Genomic DNA, 17,090 nt, shown 5'->3' on the forward strand with positions numbered 1-17,090 from the left:
TGCAGGACACTTATATACATTATATGCGGGACACTTATATACATTATATGCGGGACACTTATATACATTATATGCAGGACACTTATATACATTATATGCGGGACACTTATATACATTATATGCGGGACACTTCTATACATTACATGCGGGACACTTCTATACATTATATGCGGGACACTTCTATACATTATATGCGGGACACTTCTATACATTATATGCAGGACACTTATATACATTATATGCGGGACACTTATATACATTATATGCAGGACACTTATATACATTATATGCGGGACACTTATATACATTATATGCGGGACACTTATATACATTATATGCGGGACACTTATATACATTATATGCGGGACACTTATATACATTATATGCGGGACACTTATATACATTATATGCGGGACACTTATATACATTATATGCGGGACACTTATATACATTATATGCGGGACACTTGTATACATTATATGCGGGACACTTCTATACATTATATGCGGGACACTTGTATACATTATATGTGGGACACTTCTATACATTATATGCGGGACACTTGTATACATTATATGCGGGACACTTATATACATTATATGCGGGACACTTATATACATTATATGCGGGACACTTATATACATTATATGCGGGACACTTCTATACATTATATGCGGGACACTTCTATACATTATATGCGGGACACTTCTATACATTATATGCGGGACACTTATATACATTATATGCAGGACACTTATATACATTATATGCAGGACACTTATATACATTATATGCAGGACACTTATATACATTATATGCGGGACACTTATATACATTATATGCAGGACACTTCTTTGGACGTTTTTGGAGCTGGACGTAAAAAACGCCGCGAAAACGGTGTGAAAACGCCGCGAAAAATGCGAGTTGGTAAAAAAACGTCTGAAAAGCAGGGTCTGTTTTCCCTTGAAAACAGCTCTGGATTTTCAGACGTTTTTGTTGACTACGTGTGAACATACCCTTACTGTAATTCTGGGAAGTGCTCCCTCTGGTGGCCAACATAGGAAAACAAGTCAAATTATTATTTACCGTAATTCTTAAGGGTATGTGCACACACACTAATTACGTCCGTAATTGACGGACGTATTTCGGCCGCAAGTACCGGACCGAACACAGTGCAGGGAGCCGGGCTCCTAGCATCATACTTATGTACGATGCTAGGAGTCCCTGCCTCGCTGCAGGACAACTGTCTCGTACTGAAAACATGATTATACTACGGGACAGTTGTCCTGCAGAGAGGCAGGGACTCCTAACATCGTACATAAGTATGATGCTAGGAGCCCGGCTCCCTGCACTGTGTTCGGTCCGGGACTTGCGGCCGAAATACGTCCATCAATTACGGACGTAATTAGTGTGTGTGCACATACCCTCATACTTCCCACTTTGTCAAAGAAACAAAAAACACAAAAAAAGTAAAAAATACAATAAAAATAAGTAACTTACTTAACTTTTTTTAAATTTGCAACACATTCCCTTTAATTACTCACCATTTCCAAGATCTGTTTGCTGTCAGTGAATAAAAAACATTCCTAGAGCAAATGTTCATTGGACTGCCGCTCCCTCTGCCCTTCTGTAAAAAAAGATTACCCAGAAGATAATGAAACATTCTAAAGTAACTTTATACAACTTTGTAATAGACTGTTTCATTTTCTCATCATTTTCAAGATCTCTACTTCCTGTCAGTGAACATTCTTGTTTACATCCAGAGGATGAAAACCTCCCCAGTCCTAGTACTTTTCACAGCTGAGGGTTTGTTACAATTGTATCCAGTCTAGACAATCCTCTGTGAGCTAAACAATCCAGACTGATACATTTTGCCTGCACTGAGACATTGTAACAAACTATCAGGACAAGAGAGAGGTTTGTGCTGCTGATGTCTAGACTGGAGTTATTGGCAACACTTAAAATCTATTGTAGGTCAAAGTGTGGTGCAAAGGTCTCTGGATGTCTCCATCAGTCCCATAGACAGTGAATAGAACGGCACCACTCAAGCTCGACTGCCGCTCCATCCAATGTCCTCCTCGCTGCGGTCGTGCATCAGGAGAAACGGGGGGTTTGGGACCCATTGCAAATCATGCAGCCGCGCATCATATGGTGATGACACACGGAGCTGTTAAGTGCCTTCAACTTCTATCCACTTTCCACAGGATGAGTGATAAATATCGGGGGGCCCCACGGATCACTATGACACTCCGTTTGGATGTTTGTAGCACGCGGTGCTTTTCTGTTTTCCTTCATAGTTTGACTGCTGTTGCGTGAAAACCGCGCGTCCCATGGAAGTGCCTCCGTGTGGCGTGCGTGATTTTCACACACCCATTGACTTCAACGGGTGCGTGAAGCGCGAACAACGCACAAATATAGGACATGTCGTGAGTTTTACGCAGCGGACACACGCGGCGCAAAAATCACTGACAGTCTGCACTGCCCCATAGACTAACATAGGTCCGTGCGACGCGCGTGAAACGCATGCGCGTTGCACGGACGTATTACACATTCGTGTAAATCCTTCTATTGAGACAATGACAAACGGCTCATGAAGTGACATGCACTTCTTTTTTACGGGGCGTTGTTTTACACACCGTTTTTAAAAATGGCCGCGTAAAAAATGCCCCGTTGGAACGGAAAGCTGATTTTCCCATTGAAATCAAAATGGCTGAAAATAAGCTGTGTGAACTTCCCCTTCCTCCTTTTTTACATGGCGTTTTTTTTTACGTGCTGTTTTTTTTTATAACAACAGCGTAAAAAAACGCTCCGTCTGAACTAAACGTCGTTTTTCCCATTCAATTCAATGGGCAGATGTTTGTAGGCGTTTAGCGTTTTTCAAAACATATTTCGAGGAGTTTACGCCCAGAAGTACGCCTGAAAACTCTGCGTGTGAACAAACCCTTAGGGTATGTTCACACGGGCTATTTTCGGCCGTTTTTCGGGTCGTAAACGGTCCGAAAAACGGCTGAAAAATCGGAAGCAGAAACATCTGCCTATTGATTTCAATGGGAAATATGGCGTTCTGTTCCGACGGGGCGTTTTCTATGCAGCCATTTTGAAACCGTCTGTGTAAAAAAACCGGCCACGAAAAAGAAGTGCAGGTCAAAAACGGCCGTAAAAAACCGCAGCAAATAACGCGAGAGGCTAAAAAATAACGGCTGAAAATCAGGAGCTGTTTTCCCTTGAATTATAATTTCCCTTCTATATATATATATGCTCCGGTCCCTATAGGTAGAAGTATCGGAGGTGCAAGGGTTGTAGTCACACCTGGGCCATTGTACCGGAGGGGCCCAACAGCTCCTCAACCGCACAGCAGGGCAGAATTACCATAAATGGGGGGCACTATCCCCGTCATTTAACCCCTAGATGCCACGACCGCAGCATCTAAGCGGTTAGACAGAATGGGGTTCCCCGTTTGTCCCCCTCATTCTCGGCGCTCCCCGAGCGTCACATGACCTGTGACGTCACATTGTCTTCTGCCTCTATTAGTAAGCCGTATGACGTCCCAGTCGCTAGCGTGGCGCCTTTTATCCCCGCCGTACTCCCTAATAAATATTCATCTGCGCTGCTGTTTAACGAGCACAGCCTCCGGCAGCTCCATAGAGACGAATGAACTGCCGGTCCAGCCTGCGCAGCGGCGCTTTATTCTCATGGAACACTTTGGGAGAATTTCGGTTCCCCGTTCTCCTCATTACTGGGGGTCCCAGCGTTCGGACCACCAGCGATCACACATGTATCTCCCATCCTGTGGAACCCCTTCAAGTCTCAGCAGAAAGTTGAGTAAACAAACACAGTCCGCAACCCGCGTCAACCAAGTGCGCGCCAGGAGCGTAAGTAGAAGTTCGGACCAATTTTCTTGTAGGGACAGCGCCATTGGGTCGGCCACGGTACGGAACACATTTATTCTAGGTTTTTTTTCCGGGATCTTGGGACACATAAGTAGCGCCTGGGACCACGGAAAAAAAAAATGAAAAAAAAGTTAAAAATACAACAAACCTTTTCCCATTTTGCACAAAAAAAGATGTAAGCAATAAAAACGTTCACATAACCGGCAGCGCCGCATTATCTGACGGATGGAAAAATCCGGTTATTTAACCATCCGCGTGAACACATTTAGGGTAAGTTCACACGCAGAATTACGCCTGAAAAAACGCCCCTAATACGTCTACAAACATCTGCCCGTCGCTTGCAATGTGTTTTACGATGTTCTGTTCCCACGAGCCTTTACTTTACGCGTCGCTGTCAAAATACGGCGCATAAAATGACGGCTCGTCAAAAGAAGTGCAGGACACTTATATACATTATATGCGGGACACTTATATACATTATATGCAGGACACTTATATACATTATATGCAGGACACTTCTATACATTATATGCGGGACACTTCTATACATTATATGCGGGACACTTCTATACATTATATGCGGGACACTTATATACATTATATGCGGGACACTTCTATACATTATATGCGGGACACTTCTATACATTATATGCGGGACACTTCTATACATTATATGCGGGACACTTCTATACATTATATGCGGGACACTTCTATACATTATATGCGGGACACTTATATACATTATATGCGGGACACTTATATACATTATATGCGGGACACTTATATACATTATATGCGGGACACTTATATACATTATATGCAGGACACTTATATACATTATATGCGGGACACTTATATACATTATATGCGGGACACTTATATACATTATATGCAGGACACTTATATACATTATATGCAGGACACTTATATACATTATATGCGGGACACTTATATACATTATATGCAGGACACTTATATACATTATATGCGGGACACTTATATACATTATATGCGGGACACTTATATACATTATATACGGGACACTTGTATACATTATATGCGGGACACTTATATACATTATATGCGGGACACTTATATACATTACATGCGGGACACTTATATACATTATATGCAGGACACTTCTATACATTATATGCAGGACACTTCTATACATTATATGCGGGACACTTCTATACATTATATGCGGGACACTTATATACATTATATGCGGGACACTTATATACATTATATGCGGGACACTTATATACATTATATGCGGGACACTTATATACATTATATGCGGGACACTTATATACATTATATGCGGGACACTTATATACATTATATGCGGGACACTTATATACATTATATGCGGGACACTTATATACATTATATGCGGGACACTTATATACATTATATGCGGGACACTTATATACATTATATGCGGGACACTTATATACATTATATGCGGGACACTTATATACATTATATGCGGGACACTTATATACATTATATGCGGGACACTTATATACATTATATGCGGGACACTTATATACATTATATGCGGGACACTTATATACATTATATGCGGGACACTTATATACATTATATGCGGGACACTTATATACATTATATGCGGGACACTTATATACATTATATGCGGGACACTTATATACATTATATGCGGGACACTTATATACATTATATGCGGGACACTTATATACATTATATGCGGGACACTTATATACATTATATGCCGGACACTTATATACATTATATGCCGGACACTTATATACATTATATGCCGGACACTTATATACATTATATGCGGGACACTTATATACATTATATGCGGGACACTTATATACATTATATGCGGGACACTTATATACATTATATGCGGGACACTTATATACATTATATGCGGGACACTTATATACATTATATGCGGGACACTTATATACATTATATGCGGGACACTTATATACATTATATGCGGGACACTTATATACATTATATGCGGGACACTTATATACATTATATGCGGGACACTTATATACATTATATGCGGGACACTTATATACATTATATGCGGGACACTTATACACATTACATGCGGGACACTTATATACATTATATGCGGGACACTTATATACATTATATGCGGGACACTTATATACATTATATGCGGGACACTTATATACATTATACGCGGGACACTTATATACATTATATGCGGGACACTTATATACATTATATGCGGGACACTTATATACATTACATGCGGGACACTTATATACATTATATGCGGGACACTTCTATACATTATATGCGGGACACTTATATACATTATATGCAGGACACTTCTATACATTATATGCGGGACACTTCTATACATTATATGCGGGACACTTCTATACATTATATGCGGGACACTTATATACATTATATGCGGGACACTTATATACATTATATGCGGGACACTTATATACATTATATGCGGGACACTTATATACATTATATGCGGGACACTTATATACATTATATGCGGGACACTTCTATACATTATATGCGGGACACTTCTATACATTATATGCGGGACACTTATATACATTATATGCGGGACACTTCTATACATTATATGCGGGACACTTCTATACATTATATGCGGGACACTTATATACATTATATGCGAGACACTTATATACATTATATGCAGGACACTTATATACATTATATGCGGGACACTTATATACATTATATGCGGGACACTTATATACATTATATGCGGGACACTTATATACATTATATGCGGGACACTTCTATACATTATATGCGGGACACTTCTATACATTATATGCGGGACACTTCTATACATTATATGCGGGACACTTATATACATTATATGCGGGACACTTATATACATTATATGCGGGACACTTATATACATTATATGCGGGACACTTCTATACATTATATGCGGGACACTTCTATACATTATATGCGGGACACTTCTATACATTATATGCGGGACACTTCTATACATTATATGCGGGACACTTCTATACATTATATGCGGGACACTTCTATACATTATATGCGGGACACTTATATACATTATATGCGGGACACTTCTATACATTATATGCGGGACACTTCTATACATTATATGCGGGACACTTCTATACATTATATGCGGGACACTTCTATACATTATATGCGGGACACTTCTATACATTATATGCGGGACACTTCTATACATTATATGCGGGACACTTCTATACATTATATGCGGGACACTTCTATACATTATATGCGGGACACTTATATACATTATATGCGGGACACTTATATACATTATATGCGGGACACTTATATACATTATATGCGGGACACTTCTATACATTATATGCGGGACACTTATATACATTATATGCGGGACACTTATATACATTATATGCGGGACAGTTATATACATTATATGCGGGACACTTATATACATTATATGCGGGACACTTATATACATTATATGCGGGACACTTATATACATTATATGCGGGACAGTTATATACATTATATGCGGGACACTTATATACATTATATGCGGGACACTTATATACATTATATGCGGGACACTTATATACATTATATGCGGGACACTTATATACATTATATGCGGGACACTTATATACATTATATGCGGGACACTTATATACATTATATGCGGGACACTTATATACATTATATGCGGGACACTTCTATACATTATATGCGGGACACTTCTATACATTATATGCGGGACACTTATATACATTATATGCGGGACACTTATATACATTATATGCGGGACACTTCTATACATTATATGCGGGACACTTCTATACATTATATGCGGGACACTTCTATACATTATATGCGGGACACTTATATACATTATATGCGGGACACTTCTATACATTATATGCGGGACACTTCTATACATTATATGCGGGACACTTCTATACATTATATGCGGGACACTTCTATACATTATATGCGGGACACTTCTATACATTATATGCGGGACACTTCTATACATTATATGCGGGACACTTCTATACATTATATGCGGGACACTTATATACATTATATGCGGGACACTTATATACATTATATGCGGGACACTTCTATACATTATATGCGGGACACTTATATACATTATATGCGGGACACTTATATACATTATATGCGGGACAGTTATATACATTATATGCGGGACACTTATATACATTATATGCGGGACACTTATATACATTATATGCGGGACAGTTATATACATTATATGCGGGACACTTATATACATTATATGCGGGACACTTATATACATTATATGCGGGACACTTATATACATTATATGCGGGACACTTATATACATTATATGCGGGACACTTATATACATTATATGCGGGACACTTATATACATTATATGCGGGACACTTATATACATTATATGCGGGACACTTCTATACATTACATGCAGGACACTTCTTGGGACGTTTTTGGAGGCGTTTTTCATTGACTCCATCGAAAAACAGCTCCAAAAACGGACGTTAAAAACGCAGCGAAAAACATGAGTTTCACCAGAAAACAGCTCCGTATTTTCAGACGTTTTTGATAACTGCGTATTAGGGGCGTTTTTTCAGGCGCAATTCGAGGTGTAAAACGCCCGAATTACGTCTGAAACTAATGCGTGTGAACGTACCCTAAAGGTACGTTCACACAGCCTATTTTCGGCCATTTTTCGGGCCGTAAACGGACGTAAAGTTGGTAGCAGAACGCCTACAAACATCTGCCCATTGATTGCAATGGGAAAACGGCGTTCTGTTCCGACGGGCCGTTTTTTTGCACGGCCGTTTTGAAAAACGGCCGCGTAAATAAAAGGCCGCGAAAAAGAAGTGCAGGTCACTTCTTGGGACGTAAAATACGCAGCGAAAAACGCGAGTTGCTCAAAAAACGTCTGAAAATCAGGAGCTGTTTTCCCTTGATATCCGCTCCGTATTTTCAGACGTTGTTGAGTTTGTGTGTGAACGGAGTCTTACTATTCGGGCAGTGCTGATTTTTGGTCACGTCACTTCCCAAAAAAATTAGATAAAAAAGTTGTATGTGCCCCAAAGTGATCGCAATAAACGCACCGCAAATCACAGCGTGTAATGAATGGTCCACGGAAGGAGGCGGAGACGTCACGTGTGGAATGATGATTGGTTCTTGTAAATTGCTAAACATTGGGCGGTTATAGCGATGGACGTCGTTGTTGGGCTCTGTTCACACACTTAACAAAATACGAAGCTTCTCAAGAGAAAACCGCTCCTGATTTTAAGCCGTGGCGTTTTTCACGGCTGTTTTTGGAGCTGTTTTTCTATAAAGTCGACGAAAAACGGCTCAAGAAGTGACACGCACTTCTTTTTACAAGGCGTTTTTTTTACGCGCAGTTATTTGAAAATGAGGCGTAAATAACGCCCCGTCGGAACAGAACGCCGTATTTCCCATTGAAATCCATGGGCAGATGTTTGTAGGCGTTCAGCCGTTTTTTGGGACGTTTACGGCCGTGTGAACATTTCTTTACTGATTGGCGTCGGATCTGGTTCAATCATGTAGGCAAATGAAAAGCATCTTTGGGGGGACCTCCCGTCTACACTTCCGTGCCCCGCCTCAATATCATGCGACTATTTTAATTTTATCGCAATATGAAACAATCGCGACATATACACACACGTTGCTTTTTTACACGATCAATAGGAAATAGTCTTGTCCCTACATTCTATTGTCATATTTGCTACAATGTAACAGTAATGCAGCTGCTTGGGTCACATGACACTTGAGCGGTTGCCTGGTTACCACAGACGCAACGTTCCAGTGAGTTCCGGGAGAACCGCGGTACAGAGAGACGTCATCACTAGGCGGTCAACCCTCCAACCAATCGCAGCCTTAGAACGTACCTTGCCGACTGTAGCCAATAGGCACTAATGGGGCGGAGATTCTGTGTGTCTCTATCCAATGGGTGTAGAGTGGGTGTAACCGGAAAGAGAGTAGTGAGAGTCACACGTGGGTCCGGCGCTGTCTGATCATGTCGGGACTGTTTATTAAGAAGAGACCGGAGGCCCCCGGGAACAAGCGGCGGTGGGAGGTCAGTACCGGGGGGACGAAGTGTGGCTGCTACGTTTAACTCTACTCCACGTGAGCGCAGCAGCTGGAGAACTACAAATCCCAGCGTGCTCTGGCTGCGGCTATAATCGTGACGAGCAGTGACTGATAATGCAGCTTGTTATAACACGGCGGCAGATGGGGTTTCCACTCTACTCTGTCACCTCCAGAGCTGCACTCACTATTCTGCTAGTTGTTACTGGAAACAGTCAGCAAGTTGGTGGGCAGACCCCGCTCTAATAAGCTGATCTGCTGTAATGGAGGGGGCGGTTAGATTTTCTTCGTTGTATAACTACGATGAGAAATGTGCGTTAGTTGTGAACAGCGTCTCCCCGCCCCCTGCGCCACCATTGTTTGCCATCTCACTACTGGTCGCGTTCAGTCTGTGATAATGTCATCTAGGGCCGGGCAATTATGATCAAAATCACCATTCATTGAACATGTGACCTCGATTATGATTATTTAGGCCACACCCCTATTTACATGCTACGCCATTGAATTCATGTTTATCTGCTGAGCCGCTGTATACTACTGTATATGATATACCCCCTGACACCGCCCTCCATACGGTATATTGCCCCCACAGATTATATGCCCCCATAGTGCTCCCCATACAGTATAATGCCCCCCATATCTGCCCCATAACTGCCTCCCCCACAATATGCCCCCATACAGTATATTGCCCCCACAGATTATATGCCCCCATAGTGCTCCCCATACAGTATATTGCCCCCATAACTGCCCCCAATAGTGCCCGATAATAATAATCTACATACTCCCCTAAACCTGTTACGAGTGGAGGAGATCCCTCCGGTCTGCGCGGCTCGGTGCAGATGACGTCACTGCCTCGCGTCCAACGATACATAGTGAATGGTGGAGCAGGGACCTCACGGCTCCCTGCTCTACCATTGGATTCGCCTGTATCTGCGTCCTGAAGATGCAGATACAGCTTCAACCGGTAAATAATTGATCAAAACGAAATTTGCGCTGGATTTCAATTATTTTTGATTAATTGCCCAGCCCTGATGTCACCCCTCCCCCGGGCATTCTCCTCACTTCGTCCGATTTGCTAATTTTCAGGTGAAAGGTGCAGAAGCCAAAAAGAAGAAGAAAACTGTGAATCTGAGGGAGGAGATCGAGAGCGACTCGGACACAGAGGTGTAAGTATCCCCCCCCAACCCCTCCCCCTCTTTGTCGTCGTCTTTATCGTTCTTCCCTCTAATGATTGTCCGTTCTCCGCACGCAGCGCCCCGTCTCGCAGGAAGAAAGACCATGAGGAGGCGGAGATAGAGGAAACGGTTCAGGAGAAGAAGCTCCGCCTGGCTAAGGAATACCTGCAGCAGTTACAGGCACAAGGTGAGGACGGGCGCCGGTTACCATGGCGTTCGTATGATTTCGGATCTCTGTGATGTGATTGGGTTTTTCGCCCCTTTTAGAGGAGGATCAGTTGGAGGATGAGAGCGAGGATGCCGTTGCTCATAGGCTGCAGGAGAATGTGGTAAGTGGGTGTTGGGGTGACTGGGGGTCAGGGGTCATAGTTGCGTCTTATTATTTGGGATGTTGTTAATTACAATGTGTCTCTTGTATCCGCAGCTGGAACAACGAGGAAAGCTCCAGCGTCCTCTGGCCAAGGAGGTGACTACCCTGACTACTACCCCCATCCTCCCTGTCCGCTGTGTGTGATTGTCAGCTCCTCTGTACGGGATGGATTTACTTTATGCTTTGAATCCTCAGATTTTACTACTTTTAAAGGGACCATTACCCTGCCGTCTCTCCCCTTCATTTACTGTATAGCTGAATGCAATCTATTGTCCCCTGTTATCAGCCGTTTTAAGTTCCCTCCCCATCCATTGTGTGACTGATATCCTGTGATTTGCTGTTATAATCTCGGAATCGCTATTTAAGTTGTTTTTCTCTAGTATCTACCGTGTCGGTAAGAATTGATTCCATTTCTTTCCACTTTGTCCCCTCGCTTCTGCAGCAATGGCGCTGTTGTGCTCGCTCTGGGGTTGCCGTGGAAGCAGAAACGGAATAACTCTGCTATGCAGGCACTTCCTGTCACGTGACCTTCACTCAGAAGAACGCTTTAGTAAGACTAGAGGTCACATGACAGGAAGTGCCTGCACAGCACAGTTATTCAGTTTCTGCTTCCACGGCAACCCCAGAGCGAGCACAACAGCGCCATTGCTGCAGAAGTGAGGAAAAGAAGGTGATAGAAGATTTACTGTTTTCAATGTAAAATGGCTGAGATCCGCCCGTCCTCGGGGTTGTTTGCGGCCTCCTCCACGTTACTTTCCTTGGCAGCTCATCAATATCCGAGATCCCCATAAATGTCTCTTCTGCTCTTTTTCTTTTAAATTTCAACATCCGAATTGGACGCATAAATGTATTGTTTCATTTTCTTCAACTTAGTTTTTTTTCCTTTTTTAACTATTTATTTTTCAGTTACTTCCCCCGGAACCTGCAGAGATTCGTCTATTACGAGGCCACCAAGGACCGGTCACCTGCCTGGTCATCACACCAGATGATAAACACGTCTTCTCCGGATCCAAAGACTGCTCCATTATCAAATGTAAGATGTAGATGCATGATACCGAGGATAGAAGGAGGCCGCCATTGTATCTCCACCTCTGTACACAGTCACCGTTTATACATAGAAAACATTGTCACTGTGTACATAGAAGACATTACTGATCCTGTATTATACTCCAGAGCTGCACTCACTATTCTGCTGCTGGAGTCACTGTGTACATACATTACATTACTTATCCTGTACTGATCCTGAGTTATATCCTGTATTATACTCCAGAGCTGCACCCACTATTCTGCTGGTGGAGTCACTGTGTACATACATTACATTACTTATCCTGTACTGATCCTGAGTTACATCCTGTATTATACTCCAGAGCTGCACTCACTATTCTGCTGGTGGAGTCACTGTGTACATACATTACATTACTTATCCTGTACTGATCCGGAGTTACATCCTGTATTATACTCCAGAGCTGCACTCACTATTCTGCTGGTGGAGTCACTGTGTACATACATTACATTACTTATCCTGTACTGATCCTGAGTTATATCCTGTATTATACTCCAGAGCTGCACTCACTATTCTGCTGGTGGAGTCACTGTGTACATACATTACTTATCCTGTACTGATCCTGAGTTACATCCTGTATTATACTCCAGAGCTGCACTCACTATTCTGCTGGTGGAGTCACTGTGTACATACATTACATTACTTATCCTGTACTGATCCTGAGTTACATCCTGTATTATACTCCAGAGCTGCACTCACTATTCTGCTGGTGGAGTCACTGTGTACATACATTACATTACTTATCCTGTACTGATCCTGAGTTATATCCTGTATTATACTCCAGAGCTGCACTCACTATTCTGCTGGTGGAGTCACTGTGTACATACATTACATTACTTATCCTGTACTGATCCTGAGTTACATCCTGTATTATACTCCAGAGCTGCACTCACTATTCTGCTGGTGGAGTCACTGTGTACATACATTACATTACTTATCCTGTACTGATCCTGAGTTATATCCTGTATTATACTCCAGAGCTGCACTCACTATTCTGCTGGTGGAGTCACTGTGTACATACATTACATTACTTATCCTGTACTGATCCTGAGTTACATCCTGTATTATACTCCAGAGCTGCACTCACTATTCTGCTGGTGGAGTCACTGTGTACATACATTACTTATCCTGTACTGATCCTGAGTTATATCCTGTATTATACTCCAGAGCTGCACTCACTATTCTGCTGGTGGAGTCACTGTGTACATACATTACATTACTTATCCTGTACTGATCCTGAGTTACATCCTGTATTATACTCCAGAGCTGCACTCACTATTCTGCTGGTGGAGTCACTGTGTACATACATGACATTACTTATCCTGCACTGATCCTGAGTTATATCCTGTATTATACTCCAGAGCTGCACTCACTAAGTATTGTGTTTATAAAGTGATTCCTATTTACTTGTAGAAATAATTTACAGTAAAAACTTAACATAACTGAATTCGATATACCCGTAAAGTGGTGGTATTGAGGGTCTATTTTCTGGGACCTCCACTGATCCCAAGAATTGAGGGTGCTGTTCCCTCCTTCACTCTTCTGTGCCTTATACATACATGGCTACTTCTCCACCAAGTACAGTGACCGGGGCCCTATGATACTGGGGCCCCAGTGGTCAGACTTGCGCTGTTAGAATGATTACATAGAAGTGACATAATACGTGGGAGGATCGTGATCTCGCTGTCTTCTGTAGGGTCCATATCGGATGGAAAGAAGGTCCACAAGATCCCGGGTGGCCGGAAAGGCTGTGAGGAGCGACACGTCGGGCACACGGCCCACGTCTTGTGCATGGCGTTGTCTTCTGATGGGAAATTCCTGGTGAGGTTGGGCGAGGGCTGTGATTCCTGAGCCGGGGAGGTTGTGACTGGTCGTGACCTCCTTGTCCTTATTTTCACTCAGGCGTCAGGAGATCGGAATAAACTGATCTTCATCTGGAACGCGGAGACTTGTGAGAAGCTCCATAAGTTCCAGGGTCACCGGGACGCGGTGTCTGTAAGTCGTCGTCTCTCGTCATTTCTCCTTTTGAGATTTTTCCCGGCCGCTGCTCATTTATTAACCCTTCATATCATCCTCCCAGGGACTGTCCTTCCAGAAGGGGACCTACCAGCTCTTCAGTGTTTCCCATGATCGTTCTGTCAAGGTCTGGAACGTTGTGGAGAACTCCTACATAGAGACCTTGTGAGTCTGAACTGTAATAACTATAATGGGGGATGATGAATGTTACGTGGAGAATTTATACGTTTTTTCCTATGATGACTGGTCCATAAAATCCTGTGACGTCTAAAGGTCGAAATATTGAAAATATTGTCAATGGAATTAAAGTTTTTTGGTTTATTAATTTTTTCCTAACCAGGTTTGGTCACCAGGATTGTATCACCGGCCTTGACAGTCTGAGTCGAGAGCGTTGCGTCACATCGGGGGGTCGGGACGGAACAGTGAGAGTGTGGAAGATTACAGAGGAAGCGCAGCTGGTGTTCAGCGGACATGAGTGAGTGTGGAGCAGCTATGCTGGGACTTGTAGTTCACATGTAGATCATTATGTATGTTTGTGCTGCGAATGAGAGTGATTTCTCATAACTTGTAAGGGGGCTGTAATTAATGGGGTCTTGGGGGCTCTGACGATCGTTTTACATGTAGAGGTGGGGTCGTGTGTTTTTGTTTTTTTTACGTTATTTGCTTTCGTCCTTTCAGCGGATCAATAGATTGCATACGGCTGATAAATGAGGAACATATGGTGTCCGGGGCTGATGACGGGTGAGTTCATGTGGAGAGGCCTGCGGAGGCTCCAGGAGCCCTTATATCACTTGACAGGTCCTGTGAATGAGCGTTCCTCCCGGCAGTCGATGATCGCACTAATCTCACCGGTCCTCGCTCTTCTCACAGGTCTCTGGCTCTCTGGAATGTGTCTAAAAAGAAACCTCTGGCACGAATGAGGTGCGCGCACGGCAGCCATGGAGAAGCCGGCCTGCAGCAGCCATACTGGATATCCGCAGTGGCTGCCGCCTTGAATAGTGATGTGGTTGCATCGGGTATGAAATACTTGGTCATATATCATGTGTTTTATATATTCATAGCCGGGTATAATTCTACGTGAACTAGACTACCGCTTTATGTGAGAAATTCTGTCCTTGCCTTCAGGGTCACATGATGGCAACTTGCGGGTCTGGCAATGTGCACAAGGGTTTCGGGGTCTGCAGCCGCTTTGCACGATTCCCCTGGTGAGTTGTTTCTTTTTTTGGAAGTTTTGATTTGGTGTCTTTTGCCCCCTTCCCCCAGTGCTGTCTGTTGTTCGCGGATCTAATGTTAGACTCATCCTAAATTCAAGGAAAGCCGTATTACCTGTCGCGGGTGCAGTCATTTTCTCTCTCTTGATTGGGTATCGTGTCTCAGGAAAGTGAGGACCATGGTTCTCAATCAGAGTTAGGATGGTCACTTCCTCAATCAGAATTATTTGGAGTTCTCATAAAGGTTTTGTTCACATCAATGACTTTGTGCCCGCATTCTCCACCATCAATCTGTTTCTTAGTATCTGTATGGGGAATAGCTGCTAATCCTTCTTGTAGGTGATACGGTAACTTGACGCCATTTTTCTGCGGTGACTCCCCTCCTGTCACTTATTGCCCCACATTCTGTGTCCTCGCAGGTCGGCTTCGTGAACAGTTTACAGTTTTCCAGCTCAGCCGATTTCCTTGTTGCCGGCGTTGGACAAGAACACAGGTGAGATCTGGAACAATGTTAATAAAGGGTTGCTGTTAAGTACGTGGAATTTGCACGCCCCGACATTCTTTCTCACACTTGCAATATTTTTTGTCCCCCAAGACTCGGCCGCTGGTGGAGATTAAAACCGGCCAAGAACGGACTGTACATCGTTCCATTCAAGAGGAAGCAGCCGATTTCTGAAGGCTCCTGAGTCGTCCTCCATCTTTACTTCAGTTTTGCTGTTATTGGCCGATTCTATGACTTTGTTTACTGTTAAATATATAAATCTTCTGTACCAGATAAAAGTTGATAATTTTTCCAGTTATTATGCTACCCTAATGCATTATGGGTAAAACCTGCTTCACTTGGTTGGTCCAGGGGATACATCTTGGTGTCTTTGAGGGACACCAAACTTTACATTACTTTTTTTTTTCCGCCGCTTCGTGCGCTGGCCCTTCTGCTGAAGATGTCATGATTTTTTTTATTATATTGCTTTTAGTATACTAACATAAATTTTATTTGTGTTCTCATGTTCTACTTTTTACTGTGTTCTTACTTATACTTCTCTATGGGGGCTGCCTTTTTTTTTTTTTTAATCTCTGTGTCGATTAACGACACATACAGAGAAGCCATACGGCACATACATCCCCATAGAGAATGCGAACGGGAGCCGTTCCATTCTCAGAAGCGTGCGCCGCTCCCACTCAGACCAAAAC

The 17,090-nt window shown here is 42.8% G+C and overlaps 1 protein-coding gene across 1 annotated transcript; it reads left to right on the forward strand.

The window, feature by feature from the left end:
* Window positions 1–9,803: 9,803 nt before the first annotated feature.
* On the forward strand, window positions 9,804–16,699 carry RRP9 (ribosomal RNA processing 9, U3 small nucleolar RNA binding protein). Its single transcript, XM_075832460.1, has 15 exons — window positions 9,804–10,053; window positions 11,151–11,230; window positions 11,317–11,426; window positions 11,507–11,568; window positions 11,664–11,705; window positions 12,516–12,642; window positions 14,369–14,493; window positions 14,575–14,667; window positions 14,753–14,853; window positions 15,029–15,163; window positions 15,367–15,429; window positions 15,559–15,704; window positions 15,814–15,893; window positions 16,319–16,392; window positions 16,495–16,699. The coding sequence occupies exons 1-15, from the start codon at window positions 9,994–9,996 to the stop codon at window positions 16,583–16,585; spliced, it is 1,389 nt and encodes a 462-aa protein (XP_075688575.1). The 5' UTR covers window positions 9,804–9,993; the 3' UTR covers window positions 16,586–16,699.
* The last annotated feature ends 391 nt before the right edge of the window (window positions 16,700–17,090 follow it).

This window comes from Rhinoderma darwinii, chromosome 7 (assembly GCF_050947455.1).
Source record: "Rhinoderma darwinii isolate aRhiDar2 chromosome 7, aRhiDar2.hap1, whole genome shotgun sequence".
NCBI lineage: Eukaryota > Metazoa > Chordata > Amphibia > Anura > Rhinodermatidae > Rhinoderma > Rhinoderma darwinii.

What these genes read in the sequence shown, in the direction of transcription:
- RRP9 (XM_075832460.1), top strand. Translation starts at nt 9,994, where the DNA reads ATGTCGGGACTGTTTATTAAGAAGAGACCGGAGGCCCCCGGGAACAAG. An exon ending in AGCGTCCTCTGGCCAAGGAG is followed by an intron (nt 11,706 to 12,515) that starts GTGACTACCCTG and finishes TTTATTTTTCAG; the next exon opens with TTACTTCCCCCGGAACCTGC. An exon ending in GGCGTTGGACAAGAACACAG is followed by an intron (nt 16,393 to 16,494) that starts GTGAGATCTGGA and finishes TTGTCCCCCAAG; the next exon opens with ACTCGGCCGCTGGTGGAGAT.